The following is a 21,407-nucleotide window of genomic DNA, read 5'->3' as shown; positions in this document are numbered from 1 at the left end:
CAGCTGGTGTAGAGTAGCTGAATACTAATAATTATAGTTCACGGATTAATTAAAAAGCTAATGTTTAACTTTACCCTTCATTTCCTCCTGCTTTTCCCCTTTTTCAATGACATGGGATTTTTTTTTTTTTTTTGTCGTCCAATAAGGAAGGGGTTTTTCCAGCAGCCGTCAGGAGCATTCATTTGATGGTGTTAGTTCCTTAATGTTGGGCTTTATTCTCACACTTGCCTGTTTTTCTGAGGCCTGCAGTTGGTACCACACATGTAGAATAGATTTGAAAATATCTCCAATCAACCTTGAGACTGAAAAAAGACATTATGAGCTAGATGGTATAGACCAGGAATGGATCCTTAGTGGCTCGTGCTTAATCTAGGTGCCCATGCTTAGTGTAAATTCAGTACTACTACAGTGCTACTTTTCTTTATCTGTATACAGTTGATCCTTAAACAATGCAGGGGTTAGGAGCACCAAGCCTCCTACCAGCCTAAAATCCTAGCACTCTAAAATGGAGACTGTAACTTATAGTCAGCCCTCTTGCAGAAGTAGTTCCCCCTTATCCGTGGTTCTGCACCTCCAGATTCAACCAACCGCAGGTCGTGTAGAACTGTTGTATTTACCATTGAAAAAAATCTGCGTATAAGTGGACCTGCACAGTTCAAACCTGCGTTGTTCAAGGGTCAACTGTATTTATTAAAATAAAATTTCCAGATAAACAGAGCTAGTACAGCATGCAAAGGGAATTATTTAAAAAAAATTTTCCTCCAACACTTTAGGATGGGTATCTTTAAAAAAACAACTTTTGTAGGAAGTCTCTTTGTTTATTTATTATTCAAGGCTTTGTACTTAATAAGAAATACATTTAATGTGATGAGCCATAAAATCTTCATTCATTCAGTCAGTGTGGAATTTAAGAACCCAGTTTGTATCTTAAGTTCTCTTGATTTATTTGCAGAATGTTATGCCCATGTAAACATGATCAATTTAATCTAAAGAAATGTAGCATAGCAGTTAGAATTACTTTGGTGAAATATTGCATCCTGAATTTATGCATAATTTTTAACTTAAAACATGCATTTGAATAGGCAGTAGTTTTTTTTAACTTTAATTTTCTTTGAGTTAATATTAGTGAGATAGGAAGAGAACCATTTTGGTGTTTTCATTGAGGAGCTGATGATTCTTTTAAAGTCATTAACATTTTAGCTGAAGTGTTTGAGAGATTTCAATTATCCACAAATGATAGACACAATAAACCATAGTAATTCTATTTGGGTGTTGGGTGAATATTTAATCCATGGATCATTGCCACTATATGCAAGAATGACTTAGTTTAGTCAGAGAGCCTTTAATACATAGTTTCATGCATGCAATGCAATTCTCTGAGCTAAAATTCCTCCGCAAACTTTTTTTTTTTTTTTTTTTTTGCGGTACGCGGGCCTCTCACCATTGTGGCCTCGCCCATTGCGGAGCACAGGCTCTGGATGCGCAGGCTCAGCGGCCATGGCTCACGGGCCCAGCCGCTCTGCGGCATGTGGGATCTTCCCAGACCGGGGCACGAACCCGCGTCCCCTGCATCGGCAGGGGGACTCTCAACCACTGCGCCACCAGGGAAGCCCCCTCCGCAAACTTTTGATCAAAGTTAGATCCTGTGAGGAATTCGATGGTCTTAATGACAGAGACATGCTGAAGTAGTAGCTGTTCCCATGCTTAAGGACAAACACTTGTGAGTAAAAGGTGTCTGTAATTTCAGGGACCAGTGAAGGAGCATTAGGCAAATTTTAAAATGAGTTTTTGGGGAAGGGGAAATAATGCAATTCTTAAGAAGTGTTTATGCAAGCGCAATAACGAAGAGTAAAAATGCTCTGAATATATTAGTGCCTTTGTTTAGTAAAATAACCATACTATTTGCTGTTTTTTTAATATTAAAAGGTAGTTTTGTAATCTGCTTAGTGAATAATAGTTGCTTCCCAAGCCTTCTTTGCTTTTAAGAAATTAACAATGACAATAGCATGTAAAATTTATTTAGAAGTAGACTAGTTCAAGTAGACACTTAGTTCAAAGCCGTGTTAAAAACAGTGGTGGAAATGTGGAGAAGTATCTATACATGAGAACATTGTATGGGATTTTTATAGCTGAACCAACGAAGGAGTAGTTAATATAATACCAAAGTTTTTTTAGCCCTTCATGGCTCCTGTAGTTTTCCAGTACTGTAGTAGAAAACGATATGATTTCTGAGATAAGAAGACTGCAGGTGAGTTCATCTCTGCTCATGAGTTCATCTCTGCTCATGCATCTGTCTCCTGTATGCAACACTTGATGATAAGAGCTGCTTATAGATAAGTCAGGAGCTACGTGAACATTTTTGGACAAATCGTCTTGTCATTATGGACACAGAATAATGAGTTTAAAAAAAGAAAAAACACCAGAAAACCAGATCATAGAAAGTTAACCAGCTCTCTGTGGACTTTTCAATATAGGTGGTCCCATCTTTTTTTTACCTCAAGGAATTTCTCATAAACCTTCATAAAGCAGAGCCTTATGAAAATAGTTGAGTTTTCTCACATTAAGGAATGTTGTAATGATTGTGACTTGTGAAGACCAGCCAAGGACTTAACAGATAAATTATAGAGATGTCTGAGTGTCTCACTAAGGCGAAGACATAAAATACAAGCCTCTGCGCTGGCTTTTTTCCACTGTGATTTTATAATAGAGAAAATATATGCCAAATCTTGTAAAACTGAAAAAAATATATTAACATTGGGCCCAGGATATGATCCCCAGGATATTAGAGCTAGAAAGGACTAGTGCTTTTCAAACTTTAAAAGCAGAGAAGCCTTTTTTAGAAATGAAATCTTAATGAGAATTCTAGTTTACAAAACCAGTGAAAAAAGAACTCTGGCCCCCCACCTTGGACTTGCCTTCCCTCTGGGGGATCCTCAGAGAACGCTAGGACCCATGGTCTAGTCCAGTACCACGGTGCAGACTTACCTGAGGCTCATGGGAGGGCGCCAGGCGCAGAACTGGAATCCGTGTAGCTGTTTCCATGGACCGTTCCTCACCACCGTGCTGCCCTCTTTGCCCCTGTTAATACTAAGCATGACTTGGTCAGGTACTTGGTCATTCAAGTTAAATAGGCCCTGGTGATTAGCTCTTTGCCTTGGAGAAATTACTTAACCTCTCTGATACTCAACTTCCTCATCTGGAAAAAGGAGACCTACTTCACAGGTCTGCTTTAAGGATTACTCAGGCTTCGCATACTTTAAGTACTTAATAATCATTATTATTACTACTGTCCCAAAGACCAAATTCCATGGAGCTTTAAAAAGACTCAGAAACTAAAACCGTTTTGTGTTAAGTAACCTTTTCTCAGTGGTGGGAGTAGTGTATAAACACTCCAGTCAGTGTAGATTAACTCAGCCTTTTATCTGTTGATGCTTCTCTGGCCCAAAAGGTGGTTTGATTTCCCTAGAATCAGTTTGTTTTCCTAGAATTTAGGAGGATTTCCAGCTTATCTGAATGCTCCAAATATTTTACAGTTTTGAAAGCTTCCCAGGAGAATTTTACTTGGTGCCTTTACCTTCTTTCAGTCCAGGTCCCACTAGGAAGTAGTGGCATTCAGATCATTCTGTGACCATGAAGGGAAGGACCCACCAAGGAGGGCCTGCATCGAGCCAGGTCCCCTCAGTGGCATTTTGTTGTGGTCTTTCAAAGAGTTGTTCTTATGAGTGTTGTATTCAGTCTGTTTTTATTTAGGGTATGTTGCTCATGGTGGTAACTGTGTTTCCTTGAAAAGCATTTTTTCGAAGGAAGGAGTGATAGAGCATTTCTTTATCCTTTTATCCTTCCTTGAATTATTTAGCATTGAGTCCTTCAGATGCCTGTTTGATCATCCACTGGTTCACTGTTACAGTGGGATGTGGCAGTGAGCAAAACTGATGGAAATCCTGCCTTCTTGGAGCGGATGGGTTTGAGGCTGCCAGGCGGGAACGATCAGTGTTGCTACCAAGTCATACTTTCTCGACCTCCTATGCCGCAGGGGTTACTAGATACCTTTAGATAGCTTCATTTAGATCAGCTACCTCACTGAAAAGGCATGAAAATAATTAGCACAACGTTTAATTGCGGAGAACTTCAGAGTTGCAGAGGCAGTGTTAATAACAGTATCCTGCCTTACAGTGTGCTGTTACTTTTACTTTCACAGAGATTGATGAAATTTACTGAATTAATAAAAGTCTTAAAAATGAAGGTCTTGGTTTTCATTAAACCAGATCCGATTGGTGGAGTGACCAAGTTAAAAGGGAAAAAAAGATGAGACTCAACTGTAGATCATTTTTATTTCCACCACTGGTTTAGAACTCATAACCTGTTAAACAAATATATGTCCAAATCAAGCTGTCTCTCATTGCTCAGGAGCAGACTTGGATGAGAAAACTAAAGATGCCGTGGGTAAGGCAGGGCGCCTTTCAGGTTTCATTTAGATGCAGGCTTAGGGCGGGTGCTCTTTGCCAGCAGTCAGCACCTTTTCTCAGGAGGTTCACTCACACTTTCTAAAGCATTTTAGGAGTGCACTTTTTTATTGATCTGTTTCAATTTGGAAAAGTTTTAACATATTTTTTCTCCAGTAATGTAGTGAAAAATTATATTCACTTCCAGCTTCAAAGTCTTTGTGCCAGACTTCAGCTCAAGAAAGCTTTTTTCCTAACAATAAACTGCAACTAAATTGATTGAGATATTATCGAAGAAGTGGGATACTGCAGTAAGGATATCATTGAAATCCTAGAGTACAGTTAAAAGTTAAAAAATAACAAAATCGTGTCCTGAACTTGTTTTTTTAAAGATTGCCCTTTACATGTGGTGTTAAACCTCATCTGTCAACTTTGACTTAATGGGTTGGCCAAAATGTTCGTTCGGGTTTTTCCATAACATGTTACGAACTTTTTGGCCAACCCAAAATTTCTCATGCAGTTCAAGTCTCCACAGATATACATAGTAACTTTCTAAAAAACCTACTTAAAATAACGTTGATATGTAAACTAGAAAACAAGGTTCCCATAAGGTACTCCAGATAATGACATAGTAAAAGAAAAACATTGTAAATTAACTTTGACTCAATATTGTCAATTATCTATAGATTATTTTAACTATTTTAAGAATGTTTACCACCAACCTAATTTTTACAGAAGAATAATTAGTAGCAGCGTGTCTGCTTTGAATTAGAGTTTTAAAGAACTACATCAGTAAAATAGTTACGTTACTCACAGTATGCAAATAGTTTTCACTGTTATATTTACGATTTCTTGAGCTGCAAGGCTCTTAGGGCCTTTCTTTTCAAATGGTATTTTAGTGCATCTATTACGTGCCACATGCCTAGTGAAACAAACCCCAAATTTGAAAAGTATATCTCTGAATGTTAACTATAGTGTGGCTAGATAATATTTTATTTTATGAAGTGAGCATGTGAATTCCAAGTATTTAAACCTTATTATTAAATTGGCCTGCAATTAATAGTGGCAGTTTTTTATCAGAATATTTAAAAATTAATTTTAAACTTGTACATAGTAGGAATATTGACTTTTTGTAGCAACTTTTATTTACCTGGTCTTCTTGTTGAATGTATGGCCCATGATTTATTCTTTTAAGAGGGAGAATATAAAATTTGAGAGTACAATTTTAAAATTACCAAGCACATGTTAATGACATGAAACTACTGTGTGTGTGTGTATGCGAGTGTTCCTTGCTTTGTGTTGCCGTAGAGGTGGTGTGTTTGAAGTCATGGGAAAGTAAGAGGAGTGACAAAAGTGCTGCCCGTTTTTATTACATATGTGTATTTGATGTTTTACTTTAAGCTTGTGTCCTTCATTCTGTTTTATTCCTTCCTTAAAGCCGTGTGACTCTGGGTTTAACAAACAGAGACAGGTACAGAAACTTTCAGTGAAATCTTACTTTTCTTGTTTTAGACTATTAGAAGCAATCATTGGCAGCTTCATGCTGGGCTGTTTATAAATCTGTGCTCATTTTGGTGCCTTGGGTTTATTTTAATAGCTGCTTTCAGCCTTTGCATGGCTCTCATTTCTGGCTAATCAATTCTAAGCTTGTTTAATAAATTTACCAAAGATGATAATGTTTCAGAATGTAGCTTTAATCTACTTATAATATAAAATCATATAGTTATATCAAAGTAATTTAAATCTGTCTTGTTGTTAGCTTTACTTTGACCCGGAGGAATTCTGATTTGTATGTATTTTGAAGTTTATATTTAACAGTTTAAACAAACTAACATCTGCTTTCAATCTTCCGTATTAGAAAAAAAAATTTTTTAATAAATTGTGATGTATACTGAAGTGATCTTTTCTTGACTTGTAACAATTAAATTTCAAGTAAGAATGCATGATAAACTTTAAAGTATTACCATTCTTTGTATTGCCAAAGTAATGTAATTAGTTTCCTATTAAGAATTTACATATTGAGTTACTGAATATGCTTTTTCCTTATCACTTTTATACTCTTTCTCCTTTTTATGAGAGTTCCATCTAAAGATCATTATTTTGGCTACTAAGATTCATTTGGTTTCAAAATAATTTTATTATATATGATTATTTTAGAAAAGACCTGGCAAGTAATCACTATTTCTCTTTTATTCAAAGACGCATATTGTAATGTATTGTAATTTATTGATAATTTACCCCTTTTCTTGAGAAAACCCAACTCACAAATAATGAATAGTCAGACTATAGCTTTGATGGAATTACAGGGATATCCATGGTGTCTTTTCTTATAGCTTCTCAAAGCCATTCAGAGATAATATATATTTTCTACATAATTCCCAGTGAGGGACAAAATATGTTTTCAAGTGATAAAATGTAAAAGTTTTGAAGGATCATGAAAGTAAAAGAATGTGGAGTTTTTTGTTTTAAAGGAAAAGGGTAGTATCTTTATTAATGTGTCTCCATTGCTGAATTCTCAGATTCCTTTAAGATACTCTTCAACACTTTACATCCCTCCCCCGCCATGCAGACAGAGTTAATCTGTCCCATGTCTGTTATACTTGCCTTTTTTAGCACAATCAGAAATAGAGTTTTTTTGTGATTAAAAAAATTTTTTTTAACTTTAAAATAATTTTAGACTTCAAAGGTACAAAAATAACATTCCCTTAATGTTAGCATCTTTCCTAACTGTAGTATATTTCTCAAGAGCAGAAGTGAAAATTTGTACAATACTCTTAATACAGACTTTATTTGAATCTTACCAGTTTTTCCACTAATGTCATTTTTCTGGTCCAGGATTCAATCCAGTTGTATTTTGTTATTTCTCCTTAGAGTTCCCTAATCTGTGACAATTCCTCAGTCTTTCCTTGTCTCTTATGACCTTAAAACTTCTGAAGAGAACTGATCAGATATTTTGTAGACTGTCCTTCTATTTGGGTTTGTTTGCTGTTTCCTAATGATCAGAAGATTATACATCTTTGGCAAGAGACCCACAGAAGTGATGCTGCGTCCTTCTCAGTGCATCATATTTGAGCATCTGTGAGGGCCTAAATCTTCCCACTGGTCATGCTGATAACCTCAGTCGTGTGGTTAAGGTGGCATCTGCCAGATTTCAACACTGTGAAGTTTTATTTTTCCCTTTGTAGTGAGTAAATATTTAGGGGGAGATACTCTAAAACTCTGCAAATATCCTGTTTCTCCTTATACTTTTGCCCATTACCTTTAATGTCCACCAGTGCATCTTGTGTACAGCCACTCTTGTGGTGTTTTCCTGATGGTAATTTTCTGTTCCCTTCTTCTGCATTTATTAATTGGAATTCTATAAGTAAAAGCTGTCTCTTCCTCCTCATTTATTTACTTATTCAACTTTTTATTTATATCAGTATGGATTCATGGATATTTTATTCTATGAATTATAATCCAGTATAATCATTATTTATTTTGGTGATCAGACTGTTTGTGATTTTTCTAATCAAGAAAATGTAAACAAGTGTAAATGTACCCAGAAAGAAGAGCTAGGTTGAGGACATTTGAAAGGCAGTATTAAAGATCATTTAAAAGATAAATGTTTTTCAGCAATAAAAAAGAATGAAGTACTGATCCATGCTATAACATGGATGAACCTTGAAAACATACTAAGTGAAAGAAGCTAGTTATAAAAGGTCACATATTGTGTGGTTCCATTTATATGAAATGTCCAAAATAGGCAAATCCACAGAGACAGTAGATTAGTGGTTGCTAGGGGATTGGGACTGGGTGTTGGAAGGGATAAAGAATGACTGTTAATGGTACAGGATTTCTTTTTAGGGATACGAAAATGTCCTAAAGTTGATTGTGGTGACGGTTTCACAGCTGTGTGAATATACTAAAAGTCATTGAATTGTACACTTTTAATGGGAGAATTGTATGTGAATTATATCTCAAATAAACCTGTTTAAAAGAAAGAAAAACAAAACAAATATGGTGATTAAAAATTCATAGAAAGCAGTTTAAGTTTCCATAGTAGATACTGGATAATTAACACTTTGAATATTGGTTGGCTGTACTCATCCAGGCAGAAAATAGAACTTTGTATAAAAATATGAAAACTAAATTCTGGAAGTACTAGTGTTTTGCTGTTAGTATTTTTGAAGTAATTGAACCTCAGACCATATAATATATGGCATGTTTTAAATTTATATTTAATTGAAAACAAACTATAAATAAATGTGTTTTGTGTAGTATATTCCAAGGCATTAATTTACAAATTTTTATGGGACTGTCTTACACTTGTAAACTTGCTAAGACTCCCTCTCATAAAATTACTGCCTCACTGTCTGTTCAATATGGTCTCATCTCCTAGCTGTATTTATATTTATATGTAATATAGGTATATTTTGTTTATATACTATGTGTGTATATTTATCAGTTCATAATGGAGTATTATGTTACACTTTCATGTTACAAATCATGTTTAACAAGTAGCTAGCAGGCATTTTTGGCTGTCATAGTCTACCTTGGTAATGATAAAAGAGGCAGTAGAAAATATAAATTTACACATACTTGAGGATAGGATAAATTGTATTTATTTTAAGACTAGATTGACTGGTAAACAAGACAGGTCATTTGGAGCATTTTCCTCTATACTAGTTGGTTGGTCTTCTCTTTATTTTGCTTATAGTTTCTATAAACTCTTTAAAAATAGACAGTTGCAACAAAGAAAATAGGAAGTTATAAGACCTGATAAGTTAGGGTTCCTATCCAAATCTACCACTAACTAGCTATTTATTCTGTGACTTGGAAGCCAGAACTTACCGCTCTGTAAGCCAATGTCCACATCTGTAATTGAGGAGCTTCATATACACTTGGCCACAGGCAAATACTTCTTTAGTATGTCACCATATTCGGAAAATATTTTTCTTCTAAGTAAATACTAGATTTATTATTTTGACTTTCCTTTTAAATGAGACCAAATTTTTTTTTTTTTTTTTTTTTTTTTTTGCGGTATGCGGACCTCTCACTGTTGTGGCCTCTCCTGTTGCGGAGCACAGGCTCCGGACGTGCAGGCTCAGTGGCCGTGGCTCACGGGCCTAGCCGCTCCGCGGCATGTGGGATCTTCCCGGACTGGGGCACGAACCCGTGTCCCCTGCATCGGCAGGCAGACTAAATGAGACCAAATTTTAATGGATCATATTTACTTCCACATGTGTTAAGAAGTAATACTGTTGTTTCATATTTACATGATTATTGTATAGATTCTTAAGGGGAAGTTTTAGATCCCTTGGGTATAAAATATGGTCACGATCTGAAAACTTCAGATAGTTAATAGTCGTAGACTGTTAAGGTAGTCTGTAAAGACATTTAACGCTGTTTGGTATAGGCACTTTTAAAATAATTTCATAGATTCACTTTTTGTATTTTGTAATATAGGCATCAGTAATTCCCCCCATTCCTTTTCTTTTTTTTAACCCCCTGTCCTTCTGTTATTAAGGGCTACACCCTTCTCTCTTGAGGTTTGAAGTTAGGCTCTCTTGCAATTGGCCTCGGCTTGGCTCGTGGAATGTTCTGTCTTCTTAGAAAAGTGGTTTTGATCAGGCTGTATCTGCTATAATAAAAGATACTTCTTAAGGTGTAACAGTAGCTAAATCTGTTCCCTAATGGCATTTCCCCATACTGCACACATTCGCTGTCTTTACTTTAGTTTGAAAATATATTGTTAATCAGAGTACTTATAGTGTAACTTCACAAGTTCCTCTGTCACATGACTGCGTATATCTGACATTAAATGCTATTCATACATGTATTTTTCCACGACTTATCTAGGGATCAGGCCCAGCCTCAGGAACAATATCACTGAATTCAATGAATGTGGATGCGGTTTGTGAGAAACTGAAGCAAATAGAAGGGCTGGAGCAGAGCATGCTGCCTCAGTATTGTGCGACCATCAAGAAGGTGACCAGCATGTTTCCCCGCTGACTCGAGACAGGGCTGAGGGCGCCAGTGGCGGGCTTTGTGCATGGCGAGCGCTTTGTATTTAGCTTCTCAAAGACGAGTTCTGTGTTGAAATGGGAAAGCTCTAGCTGGAAACAGGTTTCTTACTATTTGTATCCTAAAATTGCCCCTTTATCCCTTAGTTTAGAAATGGATAAAAGAAAATAAAGTGTTGTATTACAACGTTCCTGTAAAATGATCTAATATAAGGGGGAGTTCCCTGGCGGTCCAGTGGTTAGGCCGTGGTGCTTTCACTGCCTGGGTTCTATCCCTGGTCAGGGAACTAATGTCCCACAAGCCACGTGGCATGGCCAAAAAAAAAAAAAAATCTAATATAAGTCAAAAATGCTTTGATGAGAAGTACAAAGCTCTAAAGGATTTCACATTAAGATTAACAATAACTTATATTTCCAGTATGCAACATAGAATATTTGAAGGCCTTTTATGTTACATTTTCTTTAATTATAATATCTATTTGTGACTTAATAATTATCCAAGTAAACCATACTTACTTCATTTTCCTCAAATTCTCACTTTCATGTCTTAGAGGACTTCTGATCATGTCCTGTTTGATAATACCTCAGAGGTTTGGGTTTGCAAGGCTAATGCATTTGAGGAAGTTTATTTCTTCCGAGATCTTTTCTTGCAATTCCAATAACTACCACGAACCTCGGATTTTGAGGAGGCTTCCCATCTACAAGGCTAACCCAGTCCCCGTTTTAACAGATACTTCCACTAAGTTATACTTTTTCTATCAGAGATACAGTGAAGGAGAACATGAACAACAAGCCTGTAATATTTACATACTTTAAAGCCTGGCATCTAATAAGGTTTTAAAAGAATTATGAGCACATATACCATTTCACTGATCTTAACTTGTGTTTGGTCAGAAAGGTTCGGATAATGTTAGTTTTCTCACAGATCTAGATTCTCATAGATTAGTGTTAATCCCCATATGCGAAAGTGTTGAGCACTGCCTTTCCAAGGTACAAACCTGACTGTCCTCAAGGCAGCTTGACGAGCGTCAGGGAAGAGGGAGGTCTCCACGTGAACCCTTTGTGGGGATTTGGTTTCCCGCAGGACAGTGGTTCTCTCCCCACTCAGCTCTTTACTCTCAGGCCTTGGCTGTTTGAAGCCCATCGTAGCAACTGGTTTCTTAAGTGCTGCTAAGCTCCTCGCCTGTCCACAGCAGGACCTCTGCCGTAGGCTTGCCCTGTACATTCTGTTCTTCAGAATTAACTTGGAAACTGAGCATTCTGTTGGTTTTAAACCCAGGTATTCCATAATTTTACCACAGTTAATAAAGTCAGGTTTTGTATTTTTGTAAAAGAAGTAAGCTACCTGTTATTAATAAAGAAAATTCTATCATTTCTTACTTGGAAGGGACTAGAATTACAGAGACCCAAGAGTGACAAGTTCATTTTCTGTGAATTTAATAGACTGGGAGATTTGTGGGTGGACATTCTTGGTGGCTGAAGTTATCTAGTATAGTTGATAAACAAGTTTGTCAGTGCTTCGCTTCATTTAGAAGTTCATCAGTGACCAACATGCTGACAGATGTCTTTGTCCCCTCCCAGCAGCTTGCCTTCGTGTTCATGTTTTATGATCAGAGGGAAAAAGCTAACAGTTTTGTTATTGCTTATGGCAGAATAGGTAGTTTTGGAAATAGTTGGAGGGTTAGCTCTTGGGTTGGTCCCTGAAGAATGATTTATTTTACTTGAGCGCCTAAGACACTTGGAAGAGTATGGAGTGGCTTATGTTATTCAGATTCTACTTGTTTATTAATTATTACATGGGGTGATAACCTTCTTTAGGTCAATATTTTCTGGTCTCTAATATAAATGTACTTTTTAATCACTAGAAGTTCAGAATCTCTCACATTTTGTTTATCTTTGTATTTGTGTTTGTTTTTATTCAGGCAAACATAAATGGCCGTGTGTTAGCTCAGTGTAACATTGATGAACTGAAGAAGGAAATGAATATGAATTTTGGAGACTGGCATCTTTTTAGGAGCACAGTAAGATATTTTTAGTATTTGTAGAATTATTTACAACATTTTATAAAACAAGTGCCAGTAAGTACTGGTCTAAACTGATATTTTCCTATATTTTTAAAAAAACATGTAAAAATTACATTTCACACTTATGTGTACAACTCTTTTATATCCTGTTTGTAGAATATACACAGCAGCACTTAGCAACATTTGCCTTTTGGGCATTTCACTTGGAAATCTGGGAGAGAGGCCACCTGCCAATCCTCCACGCTTTCATTGACCAGGACACTCTCCTTGGCCTCACTCAGTCAGGCTTCCCGGAGCCTGTAGGCCTCGACCTTGGTGTCTGTCCTCGTTGGGCCTGCATTGCCCCGTTGTAGGAAGAATCCTGTTAAGTCAGTTGAGAAAGAACCCCACCCTCAGTGTCTGATCACCCTCGCTATGCGATTACACTCCTCATCCTCCACCCCTCCTCCGCTCCCCGTGAGGTCCTAGACCCCAGGCCTGCCTCCAGAAGGTATCCTGTCAGGTCAGTTCAACCAGAATCCCACCCCCACCCCTTACCCCTGATGCTTCCTCTTAGCAACTTTCCACCCACTCACCCCCCGCCTCGTTCCTGGGCTGTAAATGCCCACGTGTCTGCACTGCTTTTGGAACTGAGCCCAGTTCTATCCTGAGGTCCGTTTTTCCCCATTGCGATAGTTCCTGGTTAAAATCTGTTTTTACTGCTTTAGCTACTCTCCAGCTCTGGTTCTCTTTGACACACTCCAGTTGCATTTTGTCTTGTTCTTAAGTTAAATTTTAAATTAAAGTAGTAACACAGTGGTCAAATTAGAATATAGCATATATGTGATGGTTGTTGTCATTACAGTTATCTGTTGGTATCTGTGGGTGGGTGGTTCCAGGACTCCTGTGGGTACCAAAATCTTCAGATGCTTAAGTCCTGTATATAAAATGGCATAGTAATATTTGCATATTACACACATCCTCCTGTATACTTTAAATCACCTCTAGATTACTTGTGATGTCTCATACAATGTAAATGCTGTGTAAATAGTTGCCAGTGTGTGGCAAATTCAAGTGTTGATTTTTGGAACTTTCTGGAATTTTTTTTTCCGAATATTTTCAATCTGTGATTGGTTGATTCTGCAGGTGCTAAACCACTAGATTCTGAGGGCCAACTGTACTTCTTTTAGTACAGATGATCCTTGAACAACTCGGAGATTAATCCACTGACAACAGAGTCAGCCCTCCATATCCAAGTTTCCTCCGCATCTGCAGATTCAACCTACCCTGGACCGTGTAGAAAATATTGCCGTCTTCACTAGTGAAAAATATCTGTGTGGAAGCAGATCTGCGCAGTTCAAACCTGCGTTGTTCAAGGGTCAATTGTATTGTTAATATAGAAAAGCAGATAAGAACAAATGTATTTGAAATTCACTTACAGAAAGTATGCTTTCTCATTTCCATTAGAGTAACTTCATGTTTAATTTTTAAGATAATTTCTAAAGCTTCTAAAATGTGATTTGTCAGTGCAGATACTGATGACTTTTTTTTTTTTCTCTCTCTTAAGGTACTAGAAATGAGAAATGCAGAAAACCAGGTGGTCCCTGAGGACCCACGTTTACTGAGTGAAAACAGCAGCTCAGTTCCTCACGGTGAATCTGTGCACCGCGCGTCACACGAGTTGCCTCACACCGAGCTCTCCAGTCAGACCCCCTACACGCTGAACTTCAGCTTCGAAGAGCTGAACACACTCGGCCTGGATGAAGGGGCTCCACGTCACAGTAACCTAAGTTGGCAGGTATTTATTAAATGCCATTTTTCATATTACTGACGAAGAGGGTGCTGTTTAATTCTCCGAGATTATGTCGGTGCATTTATATAGTCATTCAGAAAATCTTTAATGAGTCCCTGAATGAAGAGGATGGAGGGAGGAGTCCCTGTTCTCCAGGAGCTGTGTTCTTCTGGAGAGGACAGTCAGTAGAACAAAAAGAAAATAACGTGATTTCAGAAATTGATACGAATTGAGAAAATAGTAAAATAGAGTCATGGCGTCGAGGGTGAACAGGAACTGGCCTACTTAGGTGGTTAGCTGAGTTCATCTTTCACTTGCTGTTTCCTTGTTAAATTCAGTAATCATTGGCTAAAACACATCTTTATTGGATAACCTGCCATGTAATCCCTTTGAGCACCACAACCTGGTTTTTCAGTACGTATGTTGCACACTGTTCTTGGATATTCGTTTTCTTTTTATTATCTGATGTTAGATACGGCTGAGTTCTTTCTTTGGATGTTCTTAGAAGAGGGAAGAGAGGCGAGGATCAGGAGTAAAAACAAAAGTGAGAGAACGTGAGAAGGAGTAAGGGCTGGACAAGAAGAAAAATAAACTAGGAAAAAACCTAGAGCAGGGTACAGAACAGAGAAAAGACAAGCAAGGGAGGAAAAATAGTAAGTAGCTACCAAGAACTCTCTACTGAAAGGGAGCCGTATTTAGAGAAAGGAGTACCTGTTAGGTCTACCATTTTGAAGGGTGTTGTGTTTGATTTGGTAGTAAAAATATTTTTTGGTTGTTATTATCTTTTTCTACGTACTATCAATCTTATTCTTTAAGTTGAGAAGCTATTTTATTGTGTGTTAATAATAACTAAGATAAAAATTTCCTTATTTTACGATAAGTCCACACTTGACCCTTTTATCTCACTGTTTCAACAACAGTAATTCCTTTCTTTTCCCTGGAATTCCTTTTAACATTTCTTAAGAAATCCTCATCCTCTGCTTTTCCATACTTGGTATTTACCACCGTGACCTGGAAAGTCTCACAACCTTCCTATCAATGCAGGAGTTCTCAAACTTTTTTTAAATCTCAGAATCCTTTTACACTCTTAAAAATTATTGAAGACCCCCAAAGAGCCTTCGTTTATGTAAGTTTTATCTGTCAGTATTTACTATATTAGAAGTAAAAACTGAGAACCTTAAACCAACTATATGTTAACATAAATAACATTTTTATGAAAAATGACTGTTTTCCAAAACAAAACATATTTACTAAAAATGATATTGTGTTACAAGTCTCTTTAATGCCTGGCTTTGTAGAAGACAGCTAGAGTCCCATATCTGCTTCTACATTGAATCTCCTGGGAGGTCACACATGAACCAACCTCTGGAGACTCCACTGTACACTATTGTGAGAATGAGAGTGAGTGGAAAGGCAAAGGTCATCTTCATATTCTTAGGAAAATAGTTTAGACCTCGTGGATCCCCTGAGAAGGGGTCCACATACTGCATTTGAGAGTGAGGGCAGCACTGTCCTGAACTGGGTCTCAGGGAACCTTCTCAGGGAACTGGGTCATTTTCTCCTGGTGGCAGGAAGACTCTGCCTTATTTCTGCTTCATTTCAACCTTTGCTCTTGCCCTTTCTTAAACTTCCTTGATTCTTTTTCTTCCATTTCCTTCCTCTTTTTCCTAATCTTTACTTTTTTTTTTTTTTTTTTTTGCGGTATGCGGGCCTCTCACTGTTGTGGCCTCTCCCATTGCGGAGCACAGGCTCCGGCCGCGCAGGCTCAGCGTCCATGGCTCACGGGCCCAGCCGCTCCGTGGCATGTGGGATCTTCCCGGACCCTGGCACAAAACCGTGTCCCCTGCATCAGCAGGCGGACTCTCAACCACTGCGCCACCAGGGAAGCCCTAATCTTTACTTTTTATTCCTCATGTTATTAACCTTTTCTGGGGTCTAAAGCAATTCTCGTCCCAAAACTTCATTGGAAATCAAACTTTTAAAAATATTTTATTTCTGTTTACTTGGACCTGAATGTTGACCCTCAAGGCTTCCATTTTTGTTCATTTGGATCCTGTATTTATCTTTTTATCTTTTCCATTGCACTTTATTTTTTTAATTTTTATTATTATTTTTTTTTGCGGTACACGGACCTCTCACTGTTGTGACCTCTCCCATTGCGGAGCACAGGCTCCGGACGCACAGGCTCAGCGGCCATGGCTCACGGGCCCAGCCACTCCGCGGCATGTGGGATCTTCCCGGACCGGGGCATGAACCCGTATCCCCTGCATCGGCAGGCGGACTCTCAACCACTGCGCCACCAGGGAAGCCCTCCATTGCACTTTATACTTTTCCTTTTAAAATGTTTTTTTCTCTTTTTTTTTTTGCATTTTGAGTACATTTTTTCCTCTGAATTGGAATTTGACAGAAACTTCATGTCGTGCAAGTTGAGAAAGGTTCTATTTAACATACATTTAAAGACTTGAGTATTTTGTTTTTGAGATATATCTTAACTCTCATCTTCTTTCTCTTTTCTAAGGGGAACTTTTATATTTTATCAACGAAGGTGACTTTTGCCGTAGATAAGTTTAAAAGTTTGAAATGATAAAAACAAGTCCTAAGGTTATTTGTTAATATAACCTTAAATTATACTTTTAAATATTAACAATAAACTAATTTTATTACAATTTGTATAAAGCTTTCTAATAACAGTCAAATTATTCATAAGTTCACAGCTTTTGTTAAACTGTGTTATGCAGAATTCTCCTAAAAGAATTTGGTATTTTAAGGACTTTAAAAATTCTTATTGTCCATATATATATATATATTTATATATTTATAAATATATATATATATATATATATAATTTCCTAAGCTGATATTTATTGTGCCTTTTTTTGGGTTTATTTGAATTCTTAAATTATTATTATTTTTTTTTCTTCACAGTCACAAACTCGCAGAACACCAAGTCTATCGAGTCTCACTTCCCAGGATTCCAGTATTGAAATTTCAAAGCTTACTGATAAGGTGCAGGCTGAGTATAGAGATGCCTATCGAGAATATATTGCCCAGATGTCTCAGTTAGAAGGGGGCGCGGGTTCCACAACAATGAGTGGCAGGTCTTCCCCACACAGCACATATTATATGGGTCAGAGTTCATCCGGGGGCTCCATTCACTCTAATCTAGAACCGGAGAAAGGGAGGGATAGTGAACCAAAGCCAGATGATGGAAGGAAGTCATTTTTAATGAAGAGGGGCGATGTTATAGATTATTCCTCATCAGGAGTTTCCACTAACGATGCCTCACCCCTGGATCCTATCACTGAAGAAGATGAAAAATCTGATCAGGCAGGCAGCAAGCTTCTCCCAAGCAAGAAGTCCTCAGAAAGGTCAGGTCTCTTCCAGACAGATTTGAAGCTGAAGGGAGGTGGGCTGCGCTATCAGAAACTTCCAAGTGATGAAGATGAGTCTGGGACAGAAGAATCAGACAATACTCCACTGCTCAAAGAAGACAGAGACAAAAAAGCTGAAGGGAAAGTAGAGAGAGTGTTGAAGTCTCCAGAACACAGCGCGGAGCCTATTAGAACCTTCATTAAGGCAAAAGAGTATTTATCAGACGCCCTCCTTGACAAAAAGGACTCATCTGACTCGGGAGTGAGATCCAGTGAGAGCTCTCCCAATCACTCCCTTCACAACGAAGCAGCTGACGACTCCCAGCTTGAAAAGGCAAATCTCATAGAGCTCGAAGATGACAGCCACAGTGGAAAACGGGGAATACCACATAGCCTGAGTGGCCTGCAAGACCCGCTTGTAGCTCGGATGTCCATTTGTTCAGAAGACAAGAAAAGCCCTTCCGAATGCAGCTTGATAGCCAGCAGTCCTGAAGAAAACTGGCCAGCGTGCCACAAAGCCTACAATCTGAATCGCACACCCAGCACTGTGACTCTGAACAACAACAGTGCTCCAGCTAATAGAGCCAACCAGAATTCTGATGAAATGGAGGGGCTTAGGGAGACGCCCCAAGTCATTTTGAGGTCTGGTTCCAGTTCCCACTCAACTGCCATTCAGAATGAAAATCTAAAAAGCATGACGCATAAGAGAAGCCAGCGTTCAAGTTATATGAGGCTCTCAAAAGATTCTTCAGAGCTGCACGCAGTAGCCTCTTCTGATAGTGCAGGCTTTGGAGAAGAAAGAGAAAGCATTCTTTAAGAAAAACAAGCAACTTTAAGAAAAACAAGCAAAAGTAGAATAGTGTTACTATAATCCCTGTGACAAGACTGACCTGAGTTTTATGGTGAATCCATCCACGCACTTCACCTGTACATTTCACTCAAATAATTAATGGATGAGAAGGTCTTTGGTAAAAGAGACATACACTATACAACAGAGGGAAGTATAAGATAGCCTGCTTCATCTGTCAGCCCCCGTTGTCTTTGTACTTAGAAGCTTAAAAACCCAATATTGTTATTGCACCTTTTGTTGGCATATAACTGCAAGACAAGATCTGAGTATAAAGATAGGTCAGAAATAGTTTATTAAATATAAAGGGCTTAATTCGCCAACAAAAATTAAAAGCTAGAGACCCCTTTTGTAGAACATTCATTCATTAAATATTTGAGGGAAGACATGTTAAATGAACCAGAAGCACATTTTGCTCTTAAGGGGTGAAACATAAGAACTTACAGCTTATGGAATAGCCTAGAGACTAAAGGTTAATGCTCTGTAAGTTGCAAACCGGTGTTCTGTGTAATAGACAAATTGCTTATCAAAGAGTTTTTAAATTTTAAGTAGAAAATATAAAGAGGGCTTTAAAAATTGGTAAGAATGTGAGTCAACAGTGCCCAAAGTAGAGCCCCAGTAACTGGGTCATTGTGAGCTGCTAGGAGAGTGGCCCGTGGAGAGGGGCCGATCACCTTCCTATGACCTGGATGCTCTTCTCTCCAGGTCCCAGACCTGGCTTCAAGCACCATCCACCTGCCCGAGAACCCGCCCGGGTCTACTCTGTAGCTCCTTTAAATTGTGTGCTCAGCTTTCCTTAGTGAGCCGAGCGATAAGAGGAAAAAAATGAATTCTTTCTCTGGGAGAATCAGGGAGACATGGATAATAATAGGCACTAAAAATCTTTATGGAATGGGAGACTGAGGACATAACTACAGCAGCAAGGTCAGTGACCGCTGACAAGTGACAAGGAAATATTCAGTTAGGGAAAACGAAATCATTGCCTTCTATACCAGGGCAGGGCTTATCTGCTTCACCTGTTCCCAAATCAGCATGTTAATTTTTGGGGAGGATCATAAGGAATACTTGTAGACAAAAGTTTAAAGACATGTAACAAAGAAGAGTAAAAAGAAGATAAATCTGGGTGTGACTTTTCATTTACTGTTAGCAGAGTTAAGAGAATGGTCACATTTAAGTATTGTGTGGACTAGAAATTTACCCTGGCATCATGCATTGACATTTTTTTGGTCACTTTAACATAGCTTACTTATGTAGAACAATTTTGGTAGTATATCTTCAGTCACAGATAAAATTGTAGGTGGTGAGATCATAGAGGAGCAGTTCCCTAAATTTAGTGTTTACATTTTTGATGTTTTTCACTTACTGGATTTTTAATATGCTGAATAGTTTATCTACTTGACCAGTCGTTGCATTAAGAAGTTGCTCTTTTGGGTTTCATTGCCTTGATGTTTGAGTGTAATCTAACATTTTCATAAAGTGTTTATTTTGCATGACCTGAACAAATGTTTTAACCAGTTAAAAAAGAAGGCAGGATGTTGTTGACATTGTATGTTGAAATGTTAACATTTTAGTACTTACAGTGTTTATTAGTCTGCAGTATTGTGTAATTAGTAATTATTTCGGGGGCGATACTTTGTTCCTTTTCAGGTGAGTAGGTGCAGCTTAATATCACTGTAGTGTATTCTTTATTCTGTTTGTAAAGTTAATACCAGAGTATTAAGTGTACAGATAGATTTAGAAAACAATAAAAAAAAGTTGCATGCTATTCTGAGTCATGAATTTTTATTCACTGTAGTGGCGATGATTCACAGTTCAATTAAAAATAAAAAAGTAATTTGTGTGTTTGTTTTGTCAGAGGTCTAAAGTTCATTAAAGATGTTCAGATGCAGGTAGCAGTCGTGCAGCTGGCAGGAGTGTTCTGAGCTGCTGTCTCTAGTCTTTCCGGGAGAGCGTGGCTCGGGCCTGAATGGTGCCTTTGTGAAGCATTAGTGCCCACGTCACAGCTCTGTACCGTGCATTTCTGTAACTACAAGAAGTAGGTTTTCCAGATCCTGGGAGGGTATCAATTTAATTGTTGTATGAACATTCTGGAAAAGTTTGCTTTTTCATAGTGTTTTAGAAATTGACAAACCAGTTGGGTTATTGAGTCACACCATCATCCCTTTGATTCTGTGTGTCTATGTGCATGTGTATCTGTATCTGTTTATAATCCATAGCTCAGCCTAACTCTCACATATGCAAAACTCTGTTTTAAGCTGGGTGACAAATGATAGAAAAGAGAAGTGGTGCTTAAATTTGCTAGTCCCTTAGATTCTGCCTCAGAGTCTTGCCATGTTTTATAAACCGTTTTGCCTTTACTTTAAGCCACCGATAGTTCTGTTCATGTACCATAATGTTAAGCCAGATCCATTCACCGTGGACGTGTGGAGTGGTACCTAGGAGGACAGCCTTTCAGTAGGAGAGACTAGAAAAGAAGCTGTTGCTCTCTCTCAGTTGATACAACTTTCAGGATGCTGAGCGTTTAAGGATCAGCTCTCAAATTTGGAGAAATGTAAAGTTCATAATAACCAACATTTTCAATATTAACAGGAAAACTTGTTTTTGTCTTATATTTTTATTTATTTGAGTTTTCTATAGCAGTCAGAATAATTTTAATTGCCTAGCCAAATAATTTTAGAAACTTACTTGATAAAATTCTTAATCTTAAATTGAGGACTCTTTGGATCACTTGCATGTTATAGTTCTGAGTGAAATATACTTGTAATCATGATTTTTTTTCTTACAAATACTAACCATTAGAAAATACTTTCGAATGAAGTTACATCCTTTATCCTTCTGGCTAAAATACTAAATTTAAAAGGTTTTAAAACTACATAGATTTTGGCTGTACCAGGAATTCTCAGCCTATTTAGAGCTTAAAAATCCCTGAATTCCTGGCTAACCCTTG

General features: G+C 37.7%; 1 protein-coding gene across 6 annotated transcripts in view; it reads left to right on the top strand.

Annotated features, from left to right (window-relative positions):
- The window catches only part of KIDINS220 (kinase D interacting substrate 220), a 92,353-nt gene extending 72,128 nt beyond the window's left edge, over positions 1-20,225 (top strand). For 4 of the 6 annotated variants that reach the window (XM_060116858.1, XM_060116859.1, XM_060116860.1 and 1 more), the window contains 5 exons: positions 5,881-5,913; positions 10,284-10,412; positions 12,370-12,468; positions 14,018-14,248; positions 17,168-20,225. In XM_060116858.1, coding sequence (XP_059972841.1) covers positions 5,881-5,913; positions 10,284-10,412; positions 12,370-12,468; positions 14,018-14,248; positions 17,168-18,430 — 1,755 coding nt within the window. In that variant the 3' untranslated portion in view covers positions 18,431-20,225. The remainder of the gene's footprint in view (positions 1-5,880; positions 5,914-10,283; positions 10,413-12,369; positions 12,469-14,017; positions 14,249-17,167) is intronic. The other 2 variants (XM_060116862.1, XM_060116861.1) reach the window with 1 other exon arrangement.
- The last annotated feature ends 1,182 nt before the right edge of the window (positions 20,226-21,407 follow it).

This window comes from Mesoplodon densirostris, chromosome 14 (assembly GCF_025265405.1).
Source record: "Mesoplodon densirostris isolate mMesDen1 chromosome 14, mMesDen1 primary haplotype, whole genome shotgun sequence".
NCBI classification, from domain to species: Eukaryota; Metazoa; Chordata; class Mammalia; order Artiodactyla; family Ziphiidae; genus Mesoplodon; species Mesoplodon densirostris.
Note: the sequence above shows the minus strand (reverse complement) of the source record. Positions and strands in the feature narration are given on the sequence as shown.